The following is a 25,882-nucleotide window of genomic DNA, read 5'->3' on the forward strand; positions in this document are numbered from 1 at the left end:
TGTGTGTGTTTGGTGAGTTAACTTGGTCTTTATCTGATAAGAGAAGTAAAACAATCTGACTGGTCTTCAACAAAACATGACTAATTCCTACAGTATATCATTGTCTTTAAAGTTTTATTCCTTTATTCCTCATATTTAACTGTTAACAGTGAAATGTTAGCTCGTATGTCTGTGCGAGTGACTATTGCTGTTGGATATGAATATTCCGACATGAAAAAAAACCCCACTACAGTTAATTATAGCATACTACAGTACTTACTACAGAATTCTGTAGTAAACTGTAGTATACTATAGAACAGTGGTTCCCAAACTATAGGTGAGGTCAGCAAGGGGGGCGAGGAGTTCCTCTCCCCCTCAATTGTCTTTTTTTTAAGGAAGTCAGTCAGGCTTTCAACTTACTGATGTTCACCAATGGTGGAAGGGGGGCCCCAGTGAAAAAGTCTGGGAACCACTGCTGTAGAATACTATACTACACACTGTATTATCCCTCGATCATCTGTAGTACTTACTATAGATTATTGTAGTGTACTGTAGAATACTATAGTATTATCCGCAAAAAAACACTGTAGTAAATACAACAGTAATGTCTGCAAAAACACTACAGTTTGAAAAGAAAACACCTCTTTTTTAAACTACAGTAATACTAAAGCAGTTCATTTGCATATACCCTGCCTATTCCCCTCCTCCATATCCCAATTTGTGCCACCGATTAGTGAGAAACCTACATGCCAAGTATAGACCATATATTGTGTTCCCTATAGGTTACAGAAAAGAGCAGACGCTCTGAACTATCCGTTCAGACCCCAGTCCTTCCTTCCTTCCTTCCTTCCTTCCTTCCTTCCTTCCTTCCTTCCTACCTACCTACCTACCTACCTACCTACCTACCTACCTACCTACCTACCTACCTACCTACCTACCTACCTACCTACCTACCTACCTACCCACCCACCCACCCACCCACCCACCCACCCACCTACCTACCTACCTACCTACCTACCTACCTACCTACCTACCTACCTACCTACAGTACAGGTTATGGAAAATGTGCTCTTTTAGTATTTGTCCAGTAGGTTTCCTCAAGGAGAAAGACCCCACTTCTATGTCAAAGATAATTAAACAAAAACACTACAGTAAACACTACAGTAATGTCCGCTATAAAACACTACAGTAATGTCTGCTATAAAACACTACAGTAAACACTACAGTAATGTCCACTATAAAACACTACAGCAAACACTACAGTAATGTCTGCTATAAAACACTACAGTAAATACTACAGTAATGTCCACTATAAAACACTACAGTAAACACTACAGTAATGTCTGCTATAAAACACTACAGTAAACACTACAGTAATGTCCACTATAAAACACTACAGTAAATACTAAAGTATACTACAGTACGCAAAAACACTACAGTAAATACGACAGTCCACAAAAACACTACAGTAAACACTACAGTAATGTCCAATATAAAACACTACAGTAAATACTAAAGTATACTACAGTACGCAAAAACACTACAGTAAATACGACAGTCCACAAAAACACTACAGTAAATACTACAGTATACTACAGTCAGCAAAAAACGACAGTAATTACTATTGTATATACAGTTCTCAAAAACAGTACAGTAATTACTAGTTTATACTACAGTTTTTTTACAACAGTGTTAGTCAATTCTAAATACTACAGTATACTACAGTAATGGCCGCAAAAACACAACAGTTAATACTACAGTAAAGTCTGCAAAAACCCTACAGTGAATACTATAGTATTTATACCATAGTATACGATAGTATTTTTGAGTGAAAAGCAGATGTGTCTCAGCGGACAGACACCAGATGAAGGGAAGTTTAGAGACAGGGTTTGTGTGGTCTCAACTCACCATGGGCTACAAGCCGACTGCTGAGGGGGTGAAGCCAGCTTACACTGCATTTCATGGTCAATCTACCCCTGACAATGGTAGCATGGTAAATATAGCATTTCAGTTATGAGGGAAACCCCGCCACAGGCTAGCAGCACTCTGCCATGGATTGTCCAGAGGATGTATAAGACTCGGTGAGGCTTCCATAAGCCAAATCAACTGAAAATGATTTGATAAGTATTTTCTTGTTAACAGATACAGTACATCCACTAGATACCATGCAATTTGAATGTAGTAGGAAACACTGGCTTATGCTGTACAGCTCTTTCCATAGAAATGTTTGTGTTCCACAGTGTGCTTTCCTGACTGTGTTTGAAGGGGGCAAGCAATTTCCTGTCAGGGCCGACTGCAACTCACCCCTCTAAGGTTATACAAACTCCTCACACAAAAACTGAGTCCTATTACAATGCAGAAAGGAATGGAGAGAGAGAGGTGTGGTGGTAGAGAGAGAAAGAAAGAAAAGAAAGAAAGAAAGAGTAAGGAATAGAGGGTATGGAAAGACAGAGGAAAGATAATGAATACGTATCTGTGATGTCATTTATTCCATCCCCACTAGGCTTGTATCAGTCAAATGTTCTGCCACAGTGGCAGGCTCAGCCCTCTGGTTTATGTCTAAACAACACAGCTCTTCCACAAAGCCCACTGGAGAGAAGGAGGCTGGCTGATGGATTACTTCCCACATGCAATCAAAGCACAACCTAACATGTTTTAGCCTGGTAATTTACAATGTGAACCTTTGTTCTTCTGTCTCTGTCGGTGACAGTCCTACTTGTCGCTTACAGTCCTACTTGGAAATTAGCTCCTTGATTTCCCTCCTTTTTATTCTGATACAGCCAGGCTGTCAGTGTGACCTCTTTCTGAAAGCCTGACATCCCCCTGTCTGGTCTTCCTCTCTTTCTATCACCCCTCTCTCTCTCTCTCACACACACACACACACACACACACACACACACACACACACACACACACACACACACACACACACACACACACACACACACACACACACACACACACACACACACACTGCCTTTTCCTAGTAATTTAAACCAGGGCTCGATTCCATTCCCTGCTTGGACAAAGACTAGCTGCTTCAGTCTCTGTGTGTATACCTCTCTTCCTCCTGTCTCTGTACAAATGTCCATCTTGTTCTAAACAGGTCAGTTGGCTAATCACATCAGTGTAAGCCAGTGGTCACCAACTGGTCCAGTTCATGCTTTTATTCAGCATTGTCAACACTGTTTTCATTCAACACTATTACAAAACATAAAGCGCGCTTCTCCCTACTTCCACTCGCGCTGCAGCTGCAATGAATGAGTAGCCAACTGTACCGATACCACAGGAGGTTGGTGACACCTTCATTGGGGAGGACGGGCTTGTAGTAATGGCTGGAGCAGTATCAACAGAATGGTATCAAATATATCAAACACATGGGTATCTTTCTAGAGCTCCAACTTTCTGACCTGAAGATCACTGACATCATGATTTGACCTAGGTTTTGACCTAGTTCCCAGTTGTTTTGAAAGCACCATGACTATCAGATGCAGGTAACATCAGTCCAGTAAAATAAAAAAGCTAATTATTTCAATTTATGCTCAGCTGTGCCTTGCACATCAACGTATCTATTATGTTATGAAAGCTTGAGTTTTCAAATATAATTTGGTCTGAGAAGAATAATATTGGCAGGCCAGGCATATAGCCAATATGCTGTGATAATATAGTAGGCCTAGTACCCTGTAACGAGTTACTTCTAACTCCTCCTCTGACGAAGAGGTGGAACAAGGATCGGACCAAAATGCAGCGTGGTTAGTTAGATACATCTTTAATGAAGATGAAACACGAACAATACAAAACAACAAACGTGGAAAACCGAAACAGCCCTATCTGGTGCAACAAACAGAGACAGGAACAATCACCCACAAACACACAGTGAAACCCAGGCTACCTAAATATGGTTCCCAATCAGAGACAATGACTAACACCTGCCTCTGATTGAGAACCATATCAGGCCAGACATAGAAATAGACAAACAAGACATCCAACATAGAATGCCCACTCAGATCACACCCTGACCAACCAAAACATAGAAACATACAAATAAACTATGGTCAGGGTGTGACATACCCAAACCTCATTCCTTCAGAACAGTTTTTATTAGGGATACTCCCCATCCCGGATCCGGGATCGTGAATAAAGCCTCAGGCTCATTAGCATAACACAACGTTAACGATTTCTGAAAATCGCAAATAAAATGAAAATAATGCGCCTGCTCTCAAGCTTAGCCTTTTCTTAACAACACTGTCATCTCAGATTTTCAAAATATGCTTTTGAACCATAGCAAATCACTAATTTGTGTAAGAGTATGCTAAGCTAGCTTAGCATTTTGAGTAGCATTTAGCATGCAACATTTTCACAAAAACCAGATAACCAAATAAATAAAATCATTTTCCTTTGAAGAGCTTTGGATGTTTTCAATGAGGAGACTCTCAGTTACATAGCAAATGTTCAGTTTTTCCTGAAAGAATCTTTGTGTAGGAGAAATCGCTCCGTTTTGTACATCACATTTGGCTACCGAAACGAACCGAAAATTCAGTCACCAAAACGTCAAACTTTTTCCGAATTAACTCCATAATATCGACCGAAACATGGCAAACGTTGTTTGGAATCAATCCTCAAGGTGTTTTTTCACATATCTCTTCATTGATATGCAGTTCGTGGAAGCCTGCTTTCCCCTCAGAATCGCATGGAAAAATACCAGCAGCTGAAAAAGACGCACCAATTTCGATGGAGGACACCGGGCGGACACCTGGAAAATGTAGTCTCTTATGGTCAATCTTCCAATGATATGCCTACAAATACGTCACAATGCTGCAGACACCTTGGGGAAACGACAGAAAGGGCAGGCTCATTCCTCTCGCATTCACAGCCATATAAGGAGACAATGGAAAACGGAGCCTCAAAAATCCTGTTGGTTTCCTGGTTGTCGTTTCATCTTGGTTTTGCCTGTAGCTCCCGTTCTAGGGCACCCACAGAGAATATCTTTGCAGTTCTGGAAAATTCAGAGTGTTTTCTTTCCAAAGCTATCAATTATATGCATAGTCGAGCATCTTTTTGTGACAAAATATCTTGTTTAAAACGGGAACGTTTTTCATCCAAAAATGAAATTGCGCCCCTAGAGTTTCAAGAGGTTAATGTAAATAAAAAATAAATGTTTTTAAAAATTCTGAGCGGTAGATCTCGGCTTGCTTTTTGACCGCGATAGTGATTTTGAGCAGAAAAGGTTGGTGACCACTAGTGTAAACTCTTGAATAGGAAAATACTTTCACATCCAATTAGAGAAGTGGAGCCAGTGTAACTGATGTGCAATGGCTATCTAGTTAGCGGGGTGTGCGCTAATAGCGTTTCAATCGGTGACGTCAATCGCTCTGAGACCTTGAAGTAGTTGTTCCCCTTGCTCTGCAAGGGCCGTGGCTTTTGTGGAGCGATGGGTAACGATGCTTCATGGGAGGCAGTTGTAGATGTGTGCAGAGGAGGGCAAGGAGAGGGACGGAAGCTATACTGTTACACCAGCGGCCCAATAGAAGCCGGTTTCCAAGTATGATGACTAGAGCTCTTCTAGGTGGAGAGTAACGGCTAACAGGCAATAAGCCAATTCATGTTATTACAGATATGAACCTGTTTTTACAGATATTAACCAGTTTCAAAGAGAACAAACACCAAGAGAGACTAATAAACCAAACACGTGCAGCATTTAACATAAACTTCATTCCTTGTTAAATGATATACTGCAGAATAATAGAAAACACATCCTGCTCAGAATTTGGTATCTGTCAGAGAATCCATTTTACCATACAGTTATGTTACTTCTATGCAGTGAATCATATTACATATGCTGCTAAATACATTAGAACATCTATGGTGGTGGAGGTTGTTTCAGAGATAAGGAAACATACTTTAACCTACAGAAAGACACAACAATGCTTTAATGGTCAGTTTTCAAATTTGTCTTCAAAACATAGCCATATTAAATACCTCATCACAGAACTTCTGTTAAACGACCAACTGCCAAGTTGGGAATTATGTCAGATAAATGAAACGTGAAGTGAAAGTTTGAACATTTTGGAATTTGGGATAAGTTCCAGCGGTCTTCCTGGCAGAGTTACTGAGGTAAAATAAGGATTTTAATGTAGTAGGATTATCTTAAATTAGTCCAATTCAGTATAATGAATTTGAATAAACAACCAGATTAATAGTGTACACTTGAAGAGGTTCAGGAAAATCTGAGTTGAGGTAATGTTTTGCAAAAAGTGTCTTTGTAGTACTGCAAAACCCACGCAGTCTGATGCTGGAACACCCCAACAAAAATGTTTCATGCCCCGTCCACCTGAGGATCTGCGTAAGAGCAGGTAGAGGTAAGAGCAGGTAGAGCAGACAGAACAGGTAAGAGCAGGTAGGGCAGACAGAACAGGTAAGAGCAGGTAGAGCAGACAGAACATGTAAGAGCAGGTATAGTAGACCAAAGTGTTTGGCCCTGTTCCATCCCTTTGTGTAAATGTATTAATGCAAATACGCCCAATAGTTATCTATTTTAACACGAAATATCTGATACAATAAGAAAATGTATATACTGTATACATTCTAAGAAAAAGTGAAATTCAACAATAAATTCAATGCCTGAATTCCCATCAAAATCACGGAACTCCATACATTATTAGTCCGTCAGTAAAATGTTTTATGTGCATCAGTCAAAATCTGATGGATTATAAAAAATAAAAAACATTTGCAGTATTTTCATCTATTGCCCAACTCTTGCATTTATTAGAATTGTTATGATGATTTCTACTCGACGGAGGTGCAGCCATAAGCCATAAGACATAAGACAGAGCAGAGCGGAGAAGTTTACATACACTTAGGTTGGAGTCATTCAAACTCGTTTTTCAACCACCCCACAAATTTCTTGTTAAATAACTGTAGTTTCGGCAAGTCGGTTAGGACATCAAAGTCATTTTTACAACAATTGTTTACAGACAGATTATTTCACTTATAATTTACTGTTTCACAATTCCAGTAGGTCAGACGGTTACATACACTAAGTTGACTTTAAACTTGCCTTTAAACAGCTTGGAAAATTCCAGAAAATGATGTCATGGCTTTAGAAGCTTCTGATAGGCTTATTGACATCATTTGAGTCAATTGGACGTGCACCTGTGGATGTATTTCAAGGCCTACCTTCAAACTTTGCTTGACATCATGGGAATATCTAAAGAAATCAGCCAAAAAAATTGTAGACCTCCACAAGTCTGCTTCATCCTTGGGAGCAATTTCCAAATGCCTGAAGGTACCACGTTCATGTGTACAAACAATAGTACACAAGTATAAACACCATGGGACCACACAGCCATCATACCGCTCAGGGAGGAGACGCATTCTGTCTCCTAGAGATGAATGTACTTTGGTGTAAAAAGTGCTCCAAAACCGCCATAAAAAAAGCCAGACTACGGTTTGCAACTGCACATGGGGACTAAGATCGTACATTTTGGAGAAATGCCCTCTGGTCTGATGAAACAAAAATATACAGTGCCTTGCGAAAGTATTCGGCCCCCTTGAACTTTGTGACCTTTTGCCACAGAATTTCAGTCTCTCGATGTGCAAAACTGATAGAGACATACCCCAAGCAACTTACAGCTGTAATCGCAGCAAAAGTTGGCGCTACAAAGTATTAAGGGGGCTGAATAATTTTGTACGCCCAATTTTTCAGTTTTTGATTTGTTAAAAAGTTTGAAATATCCAATAAATGTCGTTCCACTTCATGATTGTGTCCCACTTGTTGTTGATTCTTCACAAAAAAATACAGTTTTATATCTTTATGTTTGAAGCCTGAAATGTGGCAAAAGGTCGCAAAGTTCAAGGGGGCCGAATACTTTCGCAAGGCACTGTAACGGTTTGGCAATAATGAACATTGTTATGTTTAGAGGAAAAAGGGGGAGGCTTCCAAGCCGAAGAACACCATCCCAACTGTGAAGCATGGGGGTGGCAGCATCATGTTGTAGGGGTGCTTTGTTGCAGGAAGGACTGGTGCACTTCACAAAATAGATGGCATCATGAGGACAGAACATTATGTGGATATATTGAAGCAACATCTCAAGACATCAGTCAGGAAGTTAAAGCTTGGTCGCAAATGGGTCTTCCAAATGGACAATGACCCCAAGCATACTTCCAAAGTTGTGGCAAAATGGCTTAAGGATAACAAAGTCAAGGTATTGGAGTGGCCATCCCAAAGCCCTGACCTCAATCGAGTAGAGAATTTGTGGGCAGAACTGAAAAACCGTGTGCAAGCAAGGAGGCCTACAAACCTGACTCAGTTACACCAGCTCTGTCAGGAGGAATGGGCCAAAATTCACCCAATGTATATTGGGAAGCTTGTGGGAGGCTACCTGAAACGTTTGACCAAAGTTAAACAATTTAAAGGCAATGCAACCAAATACTAATTGAGCGTATGTAAACTTCTGACCCACTGGGAATGTGATGAAAGAAATTAGAGCTGAAATAAATCACTCTCTATTATTCTGAAATTTCCCATTCTTAAAATAAAGTGGTGATCCTAACTGACCTTAGACCGGGGATTTTTACTAAGATTAAATGTCAGGAATCGTGAAAAACTGAGTTTAAATGTATTTGGCTAAGGTGTATGCAAACTTCCGACTTCAACTGTAGATAGCAATGCTAACGTTAGCTAGCTAAAATGTCAGTGTTCTCCCCTCAATCTTAGCTAGCTCGTCAATTTGGAGACATCACAATGACAACAAAAGCTTGTCCTACTAATTATTTCCCTCCTTTTGAAATGTCATCGTGTTTTCAAGCCACAGTAATGCACTTTAGACAAAATCTTCAGCACCCATTAAGACTCACTAGGGCTCCTGAGTGGTACAGCGGTCTAAGGCATTGCATCTCAATGCAAGAGGTGTCATTACAGTCCCTGGTTCGAATCCAGGCTGTATCACATCTGGCTGTGATTGGGAGTCCCATAGGGCGGAGCACAATTGGCCCAGTGTCGTCCGGGTTTGGCCGTCATTGTAAATAAGAATTTGTTCTTAACTGACTTGCCTAGTTAAATAAAGGTAAATTTTTTAATAAAGACTGCATTGAGTAGAACGCTCAGTTGGGCATCAGTCCTAATACAAATGTTCCAAACAATATTGTGATGAAATGTGGACAGACAGCTGTATGGCACATTGTGTGTCCACAAATACACAGGCCTTTCCAGATGAAGGAGGGCATTGTCTCAGTAGAGTTTTAATGGCTGATATCTGAGATTAGATTACCAGAGAATGGCCAAGCTGAAGCCCACTGCTGAGAGAACACGCTTTATGAAAACACTATCAATCACATGGAATGTCTCCGATCTGCATGACAGCACAACTGCTCTCTGGGTCAGTGTTGTAGAGGATGTGGTTTTACCTCCACTGGGGTAGGTCAAAAACACCCATTGACAATAACAACATAAGAAACATGCAAGGGTTTAATAGGGGTTTAGAAAGACAGTGATTAATTATTAAGAGACTTTGCAACTCTACTTCAACAAAATAGTGTTTTCTACAGCCCAATGCCCATGATATCATTCATCAACAAGGGACCTTTAGAGTGCCTGCTGATCTACAGTATCTGCTAATGTTACATCATTCAGCAATCAGGCCTCCCTATAGCCAATGTTGCTCTTGGCTGCACAGCCTGCAGTCATTTCACTGGTGAGAGCAGCAACCAAAGTCAATCCTGGCCTTAAACTCAAAGCTACTGTAAAATGGGAGTAGCAGCAGCAACATAATTTTCAATTAGGCTGTATAGCATCTATCTCCAGTACTGTGATGGTCACACAATAGGAATGTTGTATTAACCCTTGTGTGGTATTCAGGTCTGTGGGACCCATTTTCAATGTTTACTAAAGAGAAATTATCAAATTAATGATTTTTTCAACCTGAGACTCATTGGCCTTGGCTCATTTTCTGTGAAGAACATGTAAAATAACACATGTTCATTGAGTGCACCCTGCGCACCCCCCTACACGTGTATATTACATACAGTATGTGGTGTTTGGGTCCACTGGACCCGAGGTTAATTAAAAAGTGTAGAAAAGTGTGTGTGTAGGTGAAAACAAGTAAAAATTAAACAAAAAGGTTTGCTGTGTGCCTTCACTCTGTCTTCCTCCACCCTGGGCCTGCTGTTTCAACATAGCACCAAGAACCTGTCTGTCTCCCTGCTTGTCTCCCGCTTTTCTCACACTATTTACCCTTTGTAGTGTGTGACACTACACAATGTCTTGCGGGAACCTACGCAATGTTATTACAATACATTATTTCGATACATTGTAAAAAGAATCTGTGTTTTCTCACACTCTACCCCAGCCAGGTGCAAATTGGGGGAGGGACTCAACAAATAAATAGCTTTGCATGTGTGCTCCTTACCACAATCAATTAGTATGGCAAAAATAATCTCTGATCAGAGGACCTTAGAAATAATTTTTGTAGAGAGAAAAGCTAGTGTGGAAATAGCATCTTCCACTTTGGAAGATGAAGAATTTTCAGAATATGAGGATCATGTCTCTGTCAATTCGGAGTCTGACAGTGAGTTGGAAGAAGAGGATGGGATTGACCCTCAGCCAGCCCAGGGCCAGCCCGTCAGCAGCCAGCCCCAGAACCAGCCTGTCAGCAACCAGCTCATCAGCAGCCTGCCGGAGGAGAAATATGCCCAAGGAATGAGCCACCCCGCATAGCTGTCAATGTGATATGGATGCAACCAGGGCCGACGTGAATGGAGGTTACTCATGTGCAGGACATAAAGTCTTCTTTTGAGCTGTTCATCCCAAACACCATCCAGGAAATCATTCTGGACTGCACTAATTTGGAGGGTAGGCGTGTTTTTGGAGAGCGATGAAAGGAGATGGACCAAACTCATTTACATGCATACTTTGGGGTTCTTATCCTTGCTGGTGTTTTCAGATCCAATGGGGAATCCACAGAATCCCTGTGGGATGCAGAACCTGGCAGAGAACTCTTCCGTGCAACAACGTCTCCGAAAAACTTCAACATTATTTTCCATGATTATTCGCTTCGATAACCGAGACACCAGACCAGCTCGGTGGCAGAGAGACCAGCTAGCTCCGTGTGGGACAAGTGGGTGGACCGTCTTCTCCTGTTTCACAACCCTGGGCCCAACGTTACTGTTAATAAGCAGCTTATACCATTTAGGGGACACTGCCCCTTCAGGCAGTACATACCATCTAAACATACAAAATATGGAATCAAGATCTGGGCCCCCTGTGATGCTGCTTCATCCTATGCGTGGAACTTGCAAGTGTATATGGGGAAGCCAGATGGAGGAGCCCCTGAGAATAACCAAGGGATGTGGGTTGTCCTGGACGTGACACAGGGACTCCGTGGCCACAACATCACAGGAAAAACTGTTTTACTTTGCACAAGTTGGGACAGGAGCTCCCCAAGATGAAGCTGACGATGGTAGGAACAGTACGAAAAAACAAGCCAGAGCTCGCAACTCAGCTGTTGAATACACAGAGCAGGCCTATCAATTCCTCTACATTTGTGTTCACAGCCTACACGTCCCTAGTGTCCTACGTGCCAAAGAAAGACAAACATGTGGAACTCATGAGTACGCTGCATTGGGATAGCAGAATCTGTGGCCAGGAACATCAAAAAACAGAAATCATAATGCATTACAATGCCACAAAATGAGGGGTGGACAATTTAGACAAGCTGGTGACTGGCTACAGCTGAAAAGAAGAACCTTACGATATTCTTCAACATCTTGGACATCTCAGTGTACAACCCGTTTGTCATCTTGATGGCCTTGAACCTAGATTGGAACAGAGGGAAGCTCCAGAGGAGATGGCACTTTCTCGAGGAGCTGGGCAAGGCATTGGTAAGACCTCAAATCCAGAATAGGCAACATATCCCAAGGGTCCCAGCTTCTGCAGCCATCATGAGGAGGATGCTGGTGCCCCATCCGCCCGACCCACAGAACCAACAACTCCAATACCGGAGGTAAGTGTTAGTGATGTTGCATGTGTGTGTGTCTGACTCTCCTACCTTGGCCTGCTGTAACTATATATGCGAGTGAGTGAGATGTTAGTAAAATTCCTCAACTAAATGTTTTCATCATTCTAGATTGCAACCGGTAGCAAAAAGAAGAAGCGCTGCGATGTGTGTGGACCCAAGAAGGACAGGAAGACACAGTACACATGCATCAAATGCAATAAATACATTAGCAACACACACACAGTAAAACTCTGTCCCTCATGTGGTGTGTAGACCGGCCTTAATTTGTGTTCAATGGGGCTCATTTATAATTTCCATAAAATACTGTATGTAAAATTAGTCCTTCCAATTTGTTCAGTTCAAAGCAATAAACATCAATAGTGATGAAAACCTTGTTTCATTTATATTTGTTCAAGATAAACATTATTTTTTTGCACCCATGTCTTGATTATAACTGATTTTGTTTAATAAATCACATTTTATTTAAAAAAACTAATAGCCCTTTTATTGGTCAATGTGATCTAGCAGAGGTTAATGGCAAATATTAATCATGTATGCTGTCTATATTCCTTGTAATTGATATCAGTCAACATATAAATATTAAGTGTTAAGTATTTTTACAAAAATTGTTATGGCTGTATTGTTTTACAAACCCAATAATGTTGTGGGTCCAGACCCGCAAACATTGGGTGAATAACAAAACATGAACACCACACAAGGGTTAATTATGAATATGAAAATGACTCATATTATAGAAAAAATATCCTTTGATAACCTCCACTGACTCCACCAGGCTTTCTGTCTAACCACTGTGTCTGTCTCATTTCCTGTCCCATGCAGGGCCATGGAAGGACTGCCTACAGGCCCTTGAGGATGGCCACACGGCCAGTGGCATGTACCTGGTGAAGCCAGAGAACGCCAACAAACTAATGCAGGTGTGGTGTGACCAGAGACACGACCCTGGTGGCTGGACCGTCATCCAGAGGAGGCTGGACGGATCAGTCAACTTCTTCAGGAACTGGGAGACTTACAAGGTATGTAATCAGCCCCACACTAAGGCAAACTCTTTTAGTATAAAGAGGAGGCAGGTTCTATGTAGAACTGTGTCTGTATGCTGAACATTGGCAGTAGTTCGAAGTGAAACAGGTGACTTATGTCTGGTGTGTCTGACGTTAAAAAGATCTGAACTAATAAATAAAATTCATTGTTGAGGTTTGAGGAGAATGGTCCCTTGCACTGCCTGTACCTACAGGGTTCTGCACCTGTCATTCACACCACTGGCCGATGACTCATACCATCCGTCAACAGGAGTTGGGTCTTTGTGAAATTAGTCCACACAGGACGCATACAGGCTTAATGAGAAACGTGTGGATGAAAAGCTGCCATACTGGAAATCAATGCCACAATAAAAATATTGCCCACTGAAAAATCATTCATGGTCCATGAAAATTATTTATATTTACATCATAGCAATGGTTTGATGAAAAATAAATGTCTGAATTCAGGTAGTTACACAACATTACACAGGCAGTCATGAGGACAGCATGAAATACTAAGGGATGAATATTGCCAGTGGGGAATTAGGTGAAAAGGGTCTGGTTAGTGTAAGGATCTAAAGCACTGTAACAAAACAATTTGAGTGCAAACATCATAGGGCAGACAGACAATTTGCAAGAATCTTGTTTAAATCCTTGCCAGAGAACTTTCCAAGACCTTTACGATACACATTAAAACACATGGGAATTAAATGTGTACACTTGCCAGATCTTCCCATGATTCAAAGCAGGTGCAATGTAATGTAAAACACATCATATCCAGTGACCTGTCCTGGCACGGAACTGAGGCAGAACAGTCCAGACCAGCACACATCTTGTAGATCCCCCACTCTCCTCTACAGGCCATTAAACCATTGTTTATAATTGCAAGAAAGTGAAGATCTGACCACTGAATACTGGCTATGGTGTAGTAGGCTCATGGGCTATTTGCTGGTACCTTCCCTGACAATAAACAACACAGATTCATATTGACCTTTACTGTCAGAGCATCTAGAGGGACTGTTTATCTCAGTACTTCCCAGGCACCGACTAGAGAAGAGGCTCTGAATTATCCCCCAGACCTCAAGACCAACTGCTTTCAGCTGAATGGACTTGTGTAAACCCCATCATGTTGACTGTGTTGTATGTATTCTCCCTTTGCCCCTCATAGCAAGGCTTTGGGAACATCGATGGAGAGTATTGGCTGGGCCTGGAGAACATCTACTGGCTGACCAACCAGAGGAACTACAAGCTGCTGGTGACTCTGGAAGACTGGTCTGGGAGGAAGGTGTTTGCAGAGTACGCCAGCTTCAGGCTGGAGCCTGAGGCAGACTTCTACAAGCTCAGGGTGGGCCGCTACCATGGCAATGCCGGAGACTCCCTCACCTGGCACAATGGCAAACAGTTTACTACGCTGGACAGAGACCATGATGCATATACAGGTAGCACACGCTCACTCATTCACGTTGAAACAGAAACACGAGATAACATTTCTAGTGTTGAGTTCTGACTCAGTTAATTAGCCTAGTCCATACTGTAAGCCCACAAATGTAAGCCCACACATTTTTGTTGAGATTTTACAATATTGTCTAACTAATATTTGCTTCAACCCAGGTAACTGTGCCCACTACCAGAAGGGAGGCTGGTGGTACAATGCATGTGCCCATTCTAACCTCAACGGAGTATGGTACAGAGGAGGACACTACCGCAGTCGCTACCAAGATGGAGTCTACTGGGCTGAATTCAGAGGAGGTGCCTACTCCCTGAAGAAAGTATCTATGATGATACGACCGAACCCAAACACCTTTCATTAAATATCCATAAACAATACAAAGTAGCCCCTTTTCAAAACGACTTCCTCTCCACAAAAACCTCAATTCAAACAACTCTTGAACTCTGAAATAAAGGCATCTCACACAGCCAGATCAAGGAGATGATGACATAGAAAGTGCAATATCTAAGCCTCAGGCAGGACTCTTGGTGGAGCAATAAAGGAGAAGCAGGGTGCATCCTGTGGCTCCACAGACAAACACATGTAACGGTGTGGCTGTATGCTTGCTTCTCTCCCTTTAAATTTAGTTCAAATGTGTCTGTTTACCTGACTTTGAGCAAAGTGTACTACTGCATTCGAACTGATGGTACGGTGTGATTCATATGGGAGAAAACAGGATGAAAAGAAAAAGAGGAGAGCGTACGTCAGTTCACAGCGCTCACACTAAGTAGCTTGGGACAGCATTCTTATATCGTAGTCCGTATGTTTTATAGTGCAGAACATGATTTTATGAGAATGAAGATGACGCAGGACATTATATCCAGTGACTAACCTTATGGTGTTTAAATCAAGCTCTTCAGGTGAGTAATTTATAGGAAACAATAATCACATTTCTTAAACCATGGTATAGACAGGTACTCTTAATATGTTCGCCATAATCTTTGTCAACATACACAATCTAATGTCTGTCACTTATGTAAAAGGGTGAATAGATACAACAGTCTGCTCTACAGCACTTGTACTGTCAACAGTTATGACCTGATATCTGGCTTACAAACTCAAAATAACAATGATTTAGATCATTCCAATAAACATACTGCTGGTGTGGCAGAGTCAAAGGTACAGGGAATCATGACAACTTACTTAATCATACAGTGCATTGGGAAAACATTCAGACCCCTTGACTTTTTCCACATTTTTACAGACTTATTCTAAAATTAATTAAATAGTCCCCCCCCCCTCCTCAACAATCTACACACAATGCCCCATAATGACAAAACAGAAACAGGTTTTTAGAAAATTTTGCACATTTATAAAAAAAATGTAAAAATGAAATATCACATTTACAAAAGTATTCAGACCCTTTACTCAGTACTTTGTTGAAGCCCCTTTGGCAGCGATTACAGCCTTCAGTCTTCTTTGGTATGATGCTACAAGCTTGGAACACCTGTATTTGGGGAGTTTCTCCCATTCTTCTCTGCAGATCCTCTCAAGCTCTGTCATGGTTGGATGGGGAGATTCACTGCACATCTATTTTCAGGTCTCTCCAGAGATGTTCGATCAGGTTCAAGTCCAGGCTCTGGCTGGGCCACTCAAGGACATACAGAGACTTGTCCCGAAGCCACTCCTGCCTTGTCTTAGCTGTGTGCTTAGGGTCATTGTCCTGTCGGAAGGTGAACCTTCGCCCCAGTCTGAGGTCCTGAGCGCTCTGGAGCAGGTTTTCATCAAAGATCTCTCTGTACTTTGCTCCGTTCATCTTTCCCTCGATCCTGACTAGTCTCCCAGTCCCTTCCGCTGAAAAACATCCCCACAGCATGCCACCACCATGCTTTACTATAAGGGTGGTGTCAGGTTTCCTCCAGACATAACGCTTGGCATTGAGGCCAAAGAGTTCAATCTTGGTTTCATCAGACCAGAGAATCTTGTTTCTTATGAGCGAAGTCCTTTAGGTGCCTTTTGGCAAACTCCAAGCAGCGCTCATGCCTTTTACTGAGGAGTGGCTTCCGTCTGGCCACTCTACCATAAAGGCCTGATTGGTGGAGTGCTGCAGAGATGGTTGTCCTTCTGGAAGGTTCTCCCATCTTCACCGAGGAACTCTGGAACTCTCAGAATGACCATTGGTTTGTTGGTCACCTCCCAGACCAAGGCCCTTGTCCCCTGATTGCTCAGTTTGGGCAGGCGGCCAACTCTAGTAAGAGTCTTGATGTTTCCAAACTTCTTTCATTTAAGAACGATGGAGGCCACTGTGTTCTCTGGGGACCTTCAACGCTGCAAAAATGTTTTGGTACCCTTCCCCAGACCTGTGCCTCGACACAATCCTGTCTCAGAGCTCTACGGACAATTCCTTTGACCTCATTGCTTGGTTTTTGCTCTGACATGCATTGTCAACTGTGGGACCTTATATAGACAGATGTGTGCCTTTCCAAATCATGTCCAATCAATTGAATTTACCACAGGTGGACTCCAATCAAGTTGTAGAAACATCTCTTTGTTTGATCAATGGGAACAGGATGTACCTGAGCTCAATTTCGAGTCTCATAGCAAAGGGTTTGAATACTTACGTAAATAAGGCATTTCTGTTTGTTTTTTAAATACATTTGCAAAAATTCAAATAAACTGTTTTTGCTTTGTCATTATGGGGTATTGTGTGTAGATTGATGAGGAACACAAAACATTTTAACTATTTAGAATAAGGCTGTAACTTAACAAAATGTGGAAAGAAAAAGTCAAGGGGTATGAAATCTTTCCGAATGCACTGTAAGTCTAGATGGTAGAGTGATATTCTATAAAATATAATGGTTACCTGCAGCAGTCATTTTTCAATATTACTTTATGACATGAAACCTCAAATGTAAGGCCAGGTATTCATTTGCAAAGCAACCAAGCAATGTATGTACTGTATAAATTACTTGTTGGTGTAAATTGAGCCGACACATTTTGTCTGTACATAAAATATATTTGTAATATAACGTAACAAAGCTAACATGTATCACTATACAGTTGCAATAAACAATGTGCAGCTTCTTTGAGAGTTTTTCTGTATGTACAGACACAACTGTAAATGTATATTCTGTTGTATTACCTTGTATATGTTCACGTGTCTTGGATCTAGTATTATAGGCCATACACAGAGAGAGAGAGAGAGAGAGAGAGAGAGAGAGAGAGAGAGAGAGAGAGAGAGAGAGAGAGAGAGATTGTAAGTCTGAGAGCCCAAGCCAAGCAGGGCCTGGGTCCACAGGAGCCATGGAGATTAGGATAATTACAGGCAGTCTGCGATGAAGATGTCACTAGCAGCTCTACTCTCCTGTGTACAACGTGTGATTGGGGAGATGTCTTTGATATAGCATTTATCAACCACAGGGCCAGTGGACCATGGGATGATGAATGAAACATGACAGCATGTAAAACCTCTGGCATGCCATTGTCCCTTCCCCTCACAGCACTTTTATTTGACTGCTCCAGGGACATCCAATCCAGGGTGGAAAATGGAGAGAGCTTGAAGGGGAGAGAGAGAAATGTAATTTGTATTGCAGTCTGAAATTATTCCTCATTAAAGGTGTAATGTGCAAAACATGCACCGCCATTTCCTGGTTGCTAAAATTCTAATAGTTCAGCTAATTTTAAGCATAGAGAATCATTGTATTTTCAGCTGTTTGATGCTGTTGTACAAAACTGAATGTAAAAGATGTTAGAACTAAACTTAAGAATGGAGAAAGCATAGAAATAGTGCACATGCAACATATTTACTGCTTCTTAGATTTGCCTTCCATGGGAATGACAGATCTATATCTCTCATTTTTATGAACATTTGGTCAGGTTTCCCAAAAAGTGACTTATTGCAGCTTTAAGACGGTATGACAGAGGACATTTAATGCATAAAGACATTTAAATGGTATAACAAACTTTGGAGATGGATATTTCCTGTCTGTAGAGAAAGGAAAAGCATGTTAACACTGCAATGAATCTGGTTCCATCAGATGTTTTTCATCTGAACATCCTTTTGCAACCACTCGAATAAATGTATCAAAAAAGAACCATCAGTTAACCAATGAGACGTGTCTGAAACAAAAGCTTGTTGAGAGTGTTTATTTGGAACAGCTCTTTAAAGTTCTAGTCCGCATTTGTTTTTCTGATGAAACGGAGAGGAGCGTCCTGCATCACTGTAACAAAAAAAGAAAAACTATTTTCATTGAGTGTAATAGGGCGGCAGGTAGCCTAATGTTTAAGCGCGTTGGGCCAGTAAGCGAAAGGTCGCTGGATCAAATCCCCGAGCCGACGAAACATCTGTTGACATGAGCAAAGCACCCCTAATTGCTCTGGATAAAGGTGTCTGCTAAAATGTAAAAATGTAATATCGCAAACGGACATGACAGTGTTACCAAATAAGGATTCTCGTTTTAAAGTTAGAATCCTTATCGGTGAAACTGCCACGCCAGTTTGCGATATAATGACAACAAATAAGTTACTGCAAAGCTACTGTTAGTCATGTTTGTAACAATGTTTTCCCCCCTCAGATATCATTGCATGCGCAATAGAATAGCACTTTTCCCCCCACGATGTGCAACGCTCCTCATCTCTGCTTCATCAACAAAACAAAAACAATAACAACGGCAGTGGGGCAGACAGTGGCCCTTTTTCCTCTATTGTGGATTCCATTTTTTAATCATAAAATCATCTAAAAGGCTTTAGCAATGCCAGATAGCATGCTAATGGATGCTACAGAAAGAGGGAGCAACTGTGCTTTTTTTTCCTGGTTAGAAGACCATGAAAAAAGAAAAGGATTCAGGAGTGAGTGTCACTGAACTGGCTCTCAAATTTGCAGATTTGATGCCTTATTCCAATAGAAAATTGGTTTTGGATCAGCTGCGTGCTCACAGGAAATGAATGGGACAGTAAACCATGCATGCTGCACCAGATTCTCCTCATGTTGTTATGAGAGGAGCCAAACACATAAAGCAATGTAAGTCACATACAATTTTCCGACACTTTTGAGTCTCCATTTCTGTCGAATTCAAATACACATCTAGATTATAGGCATTTAGGAAAAGTGGAAAAGCCATTCTCCTGTGTTGTATTCACTGTCTAAATGGTCACTCCCTCTGCTGGAGGTGAATAAACCTGGGAAAAAGAGACAGTCCGCTCAAACTGAGACATATCTATAACCATACACTTAAAAAATAACTGAAGTAAAGTCTCAAGTAAGCTCTAGAGCCATACAGAATAAAGTAGACAAAGACATCTCATTTGGTTTTATAGGCAAATAATACATCTGAAACTTATGAAAGATGACTCACTTGTGAAGCTTTATGAATTCCTGGCCTTCCCCCCTTAGTGTCCTCCAGACAATCATTAAGGAATTTTAGGGAGTTCTCTTTTGATCATTTCTCACAGACATGACTAACATTAGCTTCAGGAATGTTGGCACATTATATTAATTATGAAAGAAAAATAAGTTAAGCACATCTCACGATGACTCAAATTCAGACACACATTTCAGTAGTAATTTATCAACAGAGATGGGTCATTCCACGAAAAGAGTGCCTTATGGCATCCCTTTGATATATTAACTAAACTGTGCACCAACATTGAATTTTAAAAGCCCGTTGTAATGAATGAAGTACCCTTTAATTCAATAAAACAAGCATCAATTCTCCCTGTCACAAGGGGATTTATGGCTGATTTAAGAAGAAATCGTCAACACTGTTAGGGTCAACCCTTTTACTTTATATTTCACTTAATATGCACTTACTATAGTCATTTCTTTATTTAACCTCTTTAGATGGGAACACGTGTTATTTTATTAAGGTGAACATGTGCTCTTTATGAATGTTACAATTAGATGAAATACATTTTTCTTTTTACCAGGTAAAACTTCTCAAAAGGCACCTAATTGGTAGAATGACCCAGATTCCATTCGGGTGTCCTTGATTGCAGCCACTGAGAATAAACTGTGTGATCCTCCTGTGTGGCTTTTCTTTGTGAGAAGTTCCTGTATGGTTTAGCAGTCATCAACTAAAATGTTTTCCATTTGGAATTTTCATTCCTCTTCATCATTTCAAATCCATCAGAACAGAATTTCCACAAAGGGAAGTTGGATGTTCAGAATGAAAGGGGTTATGCCCAGATCTGTGCTTTGTCCAAGGTGGAGTGGAAAGCTTCTCTGACAGTGGGCTGGCTCTCAATCAGCTGCTCATTCACACAGAGTTGAGCAGCCACAGTCAGTCCTAGCCAGCCTGGTGAAGAACCAACCAACATACTCAGCCAAGAATCTACCAGAGTGGCTCTCAGAACTAAATACTGTACATTCATTTTCCTCAACCGTTAGCACAAACTCATATGCTCAGGTCACTGCAGGTCTGTTCATCCTCACATCCTTGTGTCTCGTGGAGAGAAATCATATGTAACAAAGTTCCATTTATGGATCTGTAAATCTGAGGAGCAAGGTACATGTCGATGTATCAATCATGAACATGAATGTGAGTGTGAGTGTAGCCTGACTGCCAGTAAGCTGTCCCCGATGTGTAAGTCTAATGAACCACCACAAAGGAAAAGCCCAGTCGATGTGGCTGACAGAGCCCCGAACCCCACCTCCTCCTCATTCCCACCAGACAAAGCCGTGTTGAATCTGCACACATACACATTCTGAGCAGAGAAACGCTGAGAGAATCAGTTCAAATGACTCATCTTTTGAATAATGACGGCTGGGCTGATCGACTCGTATTGCTGTGCAGACTCATTGAGGGCAGTCAAGGCTCCAACACATCTTAATACCTCATACATCAAAGGCTGTGGCAGGGAATTAATAAGATGGATCCCTGCGGTTAGTCTTTGTGGCTTCGGGCCTAACGGCTATGTAGCAGGTGTGTGTCAGTGCATGACTCTCTGTATAGCAGTGTGCATATAGTAAAGATAAGGAGTGGAACCACAGGACAATGTAATATAGTTCTAAAGGCATTTGACTCAATGCTCTGCTCAAATCTGCCAGCAGGAGTATATCATCTAGACCAGTAACTTCTTCTTTAAGAGGCTCCTCTGTCCTCCACTCGTTACCTGTATTAACGGCACCTGTTTGAACTTGTTATTAGTATAAAAGACACCTGTCCACAACCTCAAACAGTCACACTCCAAACTCCACTATGGCCAAGATCAAAGAGCTGTCAAAGGACACCAGAAACAAAATGATAGACCTGCACCAGGCTGGGAAGACTGAATCTGCAATAGGTAAGCAGCTTGGTTTGAAGAAATCAACTGTGGGAGCACTGATAATCTCCCTCGATCTGGGGCTCCACGCAAGATCTCACCCCGTGGGGTCAAAATGATCGCAAGAACGGTGAGCAAAAATCCCAGAACCACACGGGGGGACCTAGTGAATGACCTGCAGAGAGCTGGGACCAAAGTAACAAAGCCTACCATCAGTAACACACTACGCCGCCAGGGACTCAAATCCTGCAGTGCCAGACGTGTCCCCCTGCTTAAGCCAGTACATGTCCAGGCCCGTCTGAAGTTTGCTAGAGAGCATTTGGATGATCCAGAAGAAGATTGGGAGAATGTCATATGGTCAGATTTTGGTAAAAACTCAGCTCATCGTGTTTGGAGGACAAAGAATGCTGAGTTGCATCCAAAGAACACCATACCTACTGTGAAGCATGGGGTTGGAAACATCATGCTTTGGGGCTGTTTATCTGCAAAGGGACCAGGACGACTGATCTGTGTAAAGGAAAGAATGAATGGGGCCATGTATCGTGAGATTTTGAGTGAAAACCTCCTTCCATCAGCAAGGGCATTGAAGTTGAAACGTGGCTGGGTATTTCAGAATGACAATGATCCCAAACACACCGCCCGGGCAACGAAGGAGTGGCTTCGTAAGAAGCATTTCAAGGTCCTGGAGTGGCCTAGCCAGTCTCCAGATCTCAACCCCATAGAAAATCTTTGGAGGGAGTTGAAAGTCCGTGTTGCCCAGCAACAGCCCCAAAACATCACTGCTCTAGAGGAGATCTGCATTTTATTTATTTTTATTTTTATTTTATTTCACCTTTATTTAACCAGGTTGGCAAGTTGAGAACAAGTTCTCATTTACAATTGCGACCTGGCCAAGATAAAGCATGAAGGAATGGGCCAAAATACCAGAAACAGTTTGTGAAAACCTTGTGAAGACTTACAGAAAACATTTGACCTCTGTCATTGCCAACAAAGGGTATATAACAAAGTATTGAGATAAACTTTTGTTATTGACCAAATACTTATTTTCCACCATAATTTGCAAATAAATTCATTAAAAATCCTACAATGTGATTTTCTGGATTTTTTTTCTAATTTTGTCTGTCATAGTTGAAGTGTACCTATGATGAAAATTACAGGCCTCTCTCTTATCTTTTTAAGTAGGGAGAACTTGCACAATTGGTGGCTGACTAAATACTTTTTTGCCCCACTGTATCTATATTGTTCTCTCCATCTCCCTCTTGCTCCCTCTCCCCTCCACCTGATGAGCATCACTCCACAATGAGCTTGCCATCCTTCTTCATTTACACAAAATCCACAGGTAGTCAGACAGACCTTGATTAAAGGGTCATGTTTTTCAATTGGCGTCTGGATTACCCCTCACCTCTACTTCTCCTATCTTTCCATCTATTTCATGCCTCTGTCCTGCAGCTTTCACAAAGGTACTGTATCATGAGAAAGACAGCGTCTCTGCCCTGCAGTCCAGTAGAGTCTTAGCTGAGCACGCTAGTGAAGGCAGAATAAAGCTGACGAGGGGCCTGTTTTTTTGAGACAACAATCATGGTATGATACAGCATTTGCAGACAGGTTCTGATCTGAGGCAATATTTCAGCGAAACAGAGGAGCAATTGATCTACCAGCACAGGTATATTCTGTTGGTGTTTCACTGGTGTAGAACATAGTTAGGCTTATGTTTAAATGTTTTCCCAAAAATGCAACAAAGAAATGCCCATATGAAATCTGAAAGCATTAATGCAGAGCAATGTAAAATAAATATGTCAAAGCAGGCATGGCAGACAGTTATGGGTCATTTAGAGAGACCACAGATTGAGACATGCATGGACAATGTGATCTCAGAGGCATATTGTTGAGAGGTATCAGGCATCAGTAGTTGTTGAAGGAGGCCTCTGTCAAGAAAGTCTATAGGCCTCACAACTTTACCAAGATCATTTACTGCAAAGTACTCTGATGTTATGTGCCTATTTTCATATAGACATTTGAAATGAAGCCAAAGGGTACCATATTCCACTCTTAATTGTACCATGTGAAGAACATTCCTCAGCCATAGTCTGGTAATATTAGAGACTGTCTATTTCTTTGACCTTTATTTTCATATATAGCCAAATAAACCTATAATGTACATCAGCCTGGGAAAAGGAGACTGGCTTTGACATGGAGCAGAGCTTTTCCCATAGAGGTGGCATACAGCATGTCGCTGAATAGTGAGCAGAATGGTACACTTCACTGACTTATTGCAAGTTAGCAAAAACACAATTTAAAACAACATGGATGGAATAATTATAATAATAGTTTGTGATTGCAATAAAAACCTAACCAATATATTGTTCCATATGTATATCCAAACCAAACCAAATTATTGTCACAGAAGTATTATCAATGTGGTAGTCATTGGAAACATTTAGAAACACAGTCACACATAGTATATAGGCTAATACAGTATAGCTGGTTGAAGATGAAATATTCTTAGTTGTTTATTGCATTCATTGGTATCAAATGTGGAATAATTCAGCTTTCCCTAAGACCAAAACCATGGAACTGAGCTTCAAATTGTGGTGATGTGTAGATCTACTAATAGCTTTTAAGCCTGGGGTAAAAACTGATGCCATGACCACTGTTTCAAGTTCTTCCAACCCACTTCTGTGCACTTTTCTGTGTGGAAACTCTGTCCCGGGTTTAATTCAATCGTATACTTCTTCTAAAAGTTAGAGCAGGGTGTGATGCAGAAAGCAACCTCTTACAGTCCTACCATGTCTTGCGATCCAAGTCTATCTGGAGATCTAAATGACAGAGATTAAAGAGAGCATAGGTCATTCAGTTCCAGGAAAAGTATCAACCTTTCAGAACGAGACAGCTATTAATGCATTATATGGCTTCGTATAAGCATTCACAATAAAATACGACAAGTTTAAAGTGCATTTAATTCTAATACTGAGACTCTGCTTTCATCCCACTTCCTTAAATCCTCAATAAACTCAATGATTTATTGACCTCTGTGCAGCTCCTGTCTTCAGTTGTTTGTTCCCTTCCAGATTTTGGGGGTGTATGATGTCAGTATTTTTCCACGTTTTTAACTTCCACAGGGTGACCTGTCTGTAGCACTGTGCTGGCTTTCCCTGTATTAGAAAAGTCAGAAGGAACTCTTTGTTTTTGTCATCAGTGTGCCTGCTTTAACTATTACCTTTAGCCCAATCATGCTAACTGACGCCTGATGACCAAAAGGAGAAGGCAGGTTAGGACATAGATATAGTGTACACTGTTGTTGTACCCTTTAGAGGTGACTTTTCAATGGTATACCGTCATGTTACAGATCAAACAAATATTTGTCACAAGAATTTGCAATCACCTCTTAGTCTGCTGCTAACATTGAGCACATTGTTGTACTAAATCCCGTTTTCACAAGTGTTCCCATGACAGTTGCAAGTCCAATAAAACGCATGAACCACATCTCCCTCGAAATGGAAATAACACTTGTAAAATGATCACATGAATTCCAGGAATGTGGAAAAAGAGAGGATACAAGATCTACAGTGTAAGACCATGTATGGAACCCTTTTCTTGACCTATTTCAATGTCCAAAGTATCCGTTTTAGAGCAGAAAGTGCTGCTGTTTTCTGTCACACTGTAACCCAGCAGGTTGCATGCAGCTAATAGGGACTGAAACAACATGAATGTGCTATGGGTCTTGACAGCAGTGCCACACAGCTGAAGGTCTGCGGGTTTACTGGAAGTGTTGGAAACCTTCGCGCAGCCCATAGTTCTCTCCATCCCAGCCTGTACAGAGCCAGGAGGCCTGAAGCTTTTACTACACCCAGTCACTGAGGTAATGCAGACAGGGTTTGAGCAACTCATAAACTTCAGACTGAATCAGATTTCTGGACTACATTTATAATTTGACACGGGCAAATGCTCTGACCTGGACAGGTCCAGTGAGGACTAATACTGTAGGGTCGTACTGTTAGGGGACTGTGGGTCATACTGTCTGGAACATTTGAAAAAAACGTGTATGCCTTACTGGGAACATCTAAGCACACCATTACAAACCGAGCACAAATGTAGCAGGAGGTAACTCATCTTGATGGTTTTAAGAGATTACTCCTTATTTATTTTGCATTTTGTTGTAAATATGTCTCTCATCAGCCATAAAC

General features: G+C 41.3%; 1 protein-coding gene and 1 non-coding gene across 5 annotated transcripts in view; both read left to right on the plus strand.

Annotated features, from left to right (window-relative positions):
- The window catches only part of LOC135540728 (angiopoietin-related protein 2-like), a 28,637-nt gene extending 11,115 nt beyond the window's left edge, over positions 1-17,522 (plus strand). For all 4 annotated transcript variants that reach the window (XM_064967105.1, XM_064967106.1, XM_064967107.1 and 1 more), the window contains 3 exons: positions 12,813-13,006; positions 14,178-14,448; positions 14,621-17,522. In XM_064967105.1, the coding sequence (XP_064823177.1) occupies positions 12,813-13,006; positions 14,178-14,448; positions 14,621-14,820 (665 nt within the window). In that variant the 3' untranslated portion in view covers positions 14,821-17,522. The remainder of the gene's footprint in view (positions 1-12,812; positions 13,007-14,177; positions 14,449-14,620) is intronic.
- LOC135551670 (U7 small nuclear RNA) lies at positions 1,041-1,094 on the plus strand. The gene has a single exon (XR_010457349.1). It is a non-coding gene; the product is annotated as a U7 small nuclear RNA (small nuclear RNA).
- Positions 17,523-25,882: the final 8,360 nt, after the last annotated feature.

The sequence above is a fragment of the Oncorhynchus masou genome, chromosome 1 (genome assembly GCF_036934945.1).
Source record: "Oncorhynchus masou masou isolate Uvic2021 chromosome 1, UVic_Omas_1.1, whole genome shotgun sequence".
NCBI classification, from domain to species: Eukaryota; Metazoa; Chordata; class Actinopteri; order Salmoniformes; family Salmonidae; genus Oncorhynchus; species Oncorhynchus masou.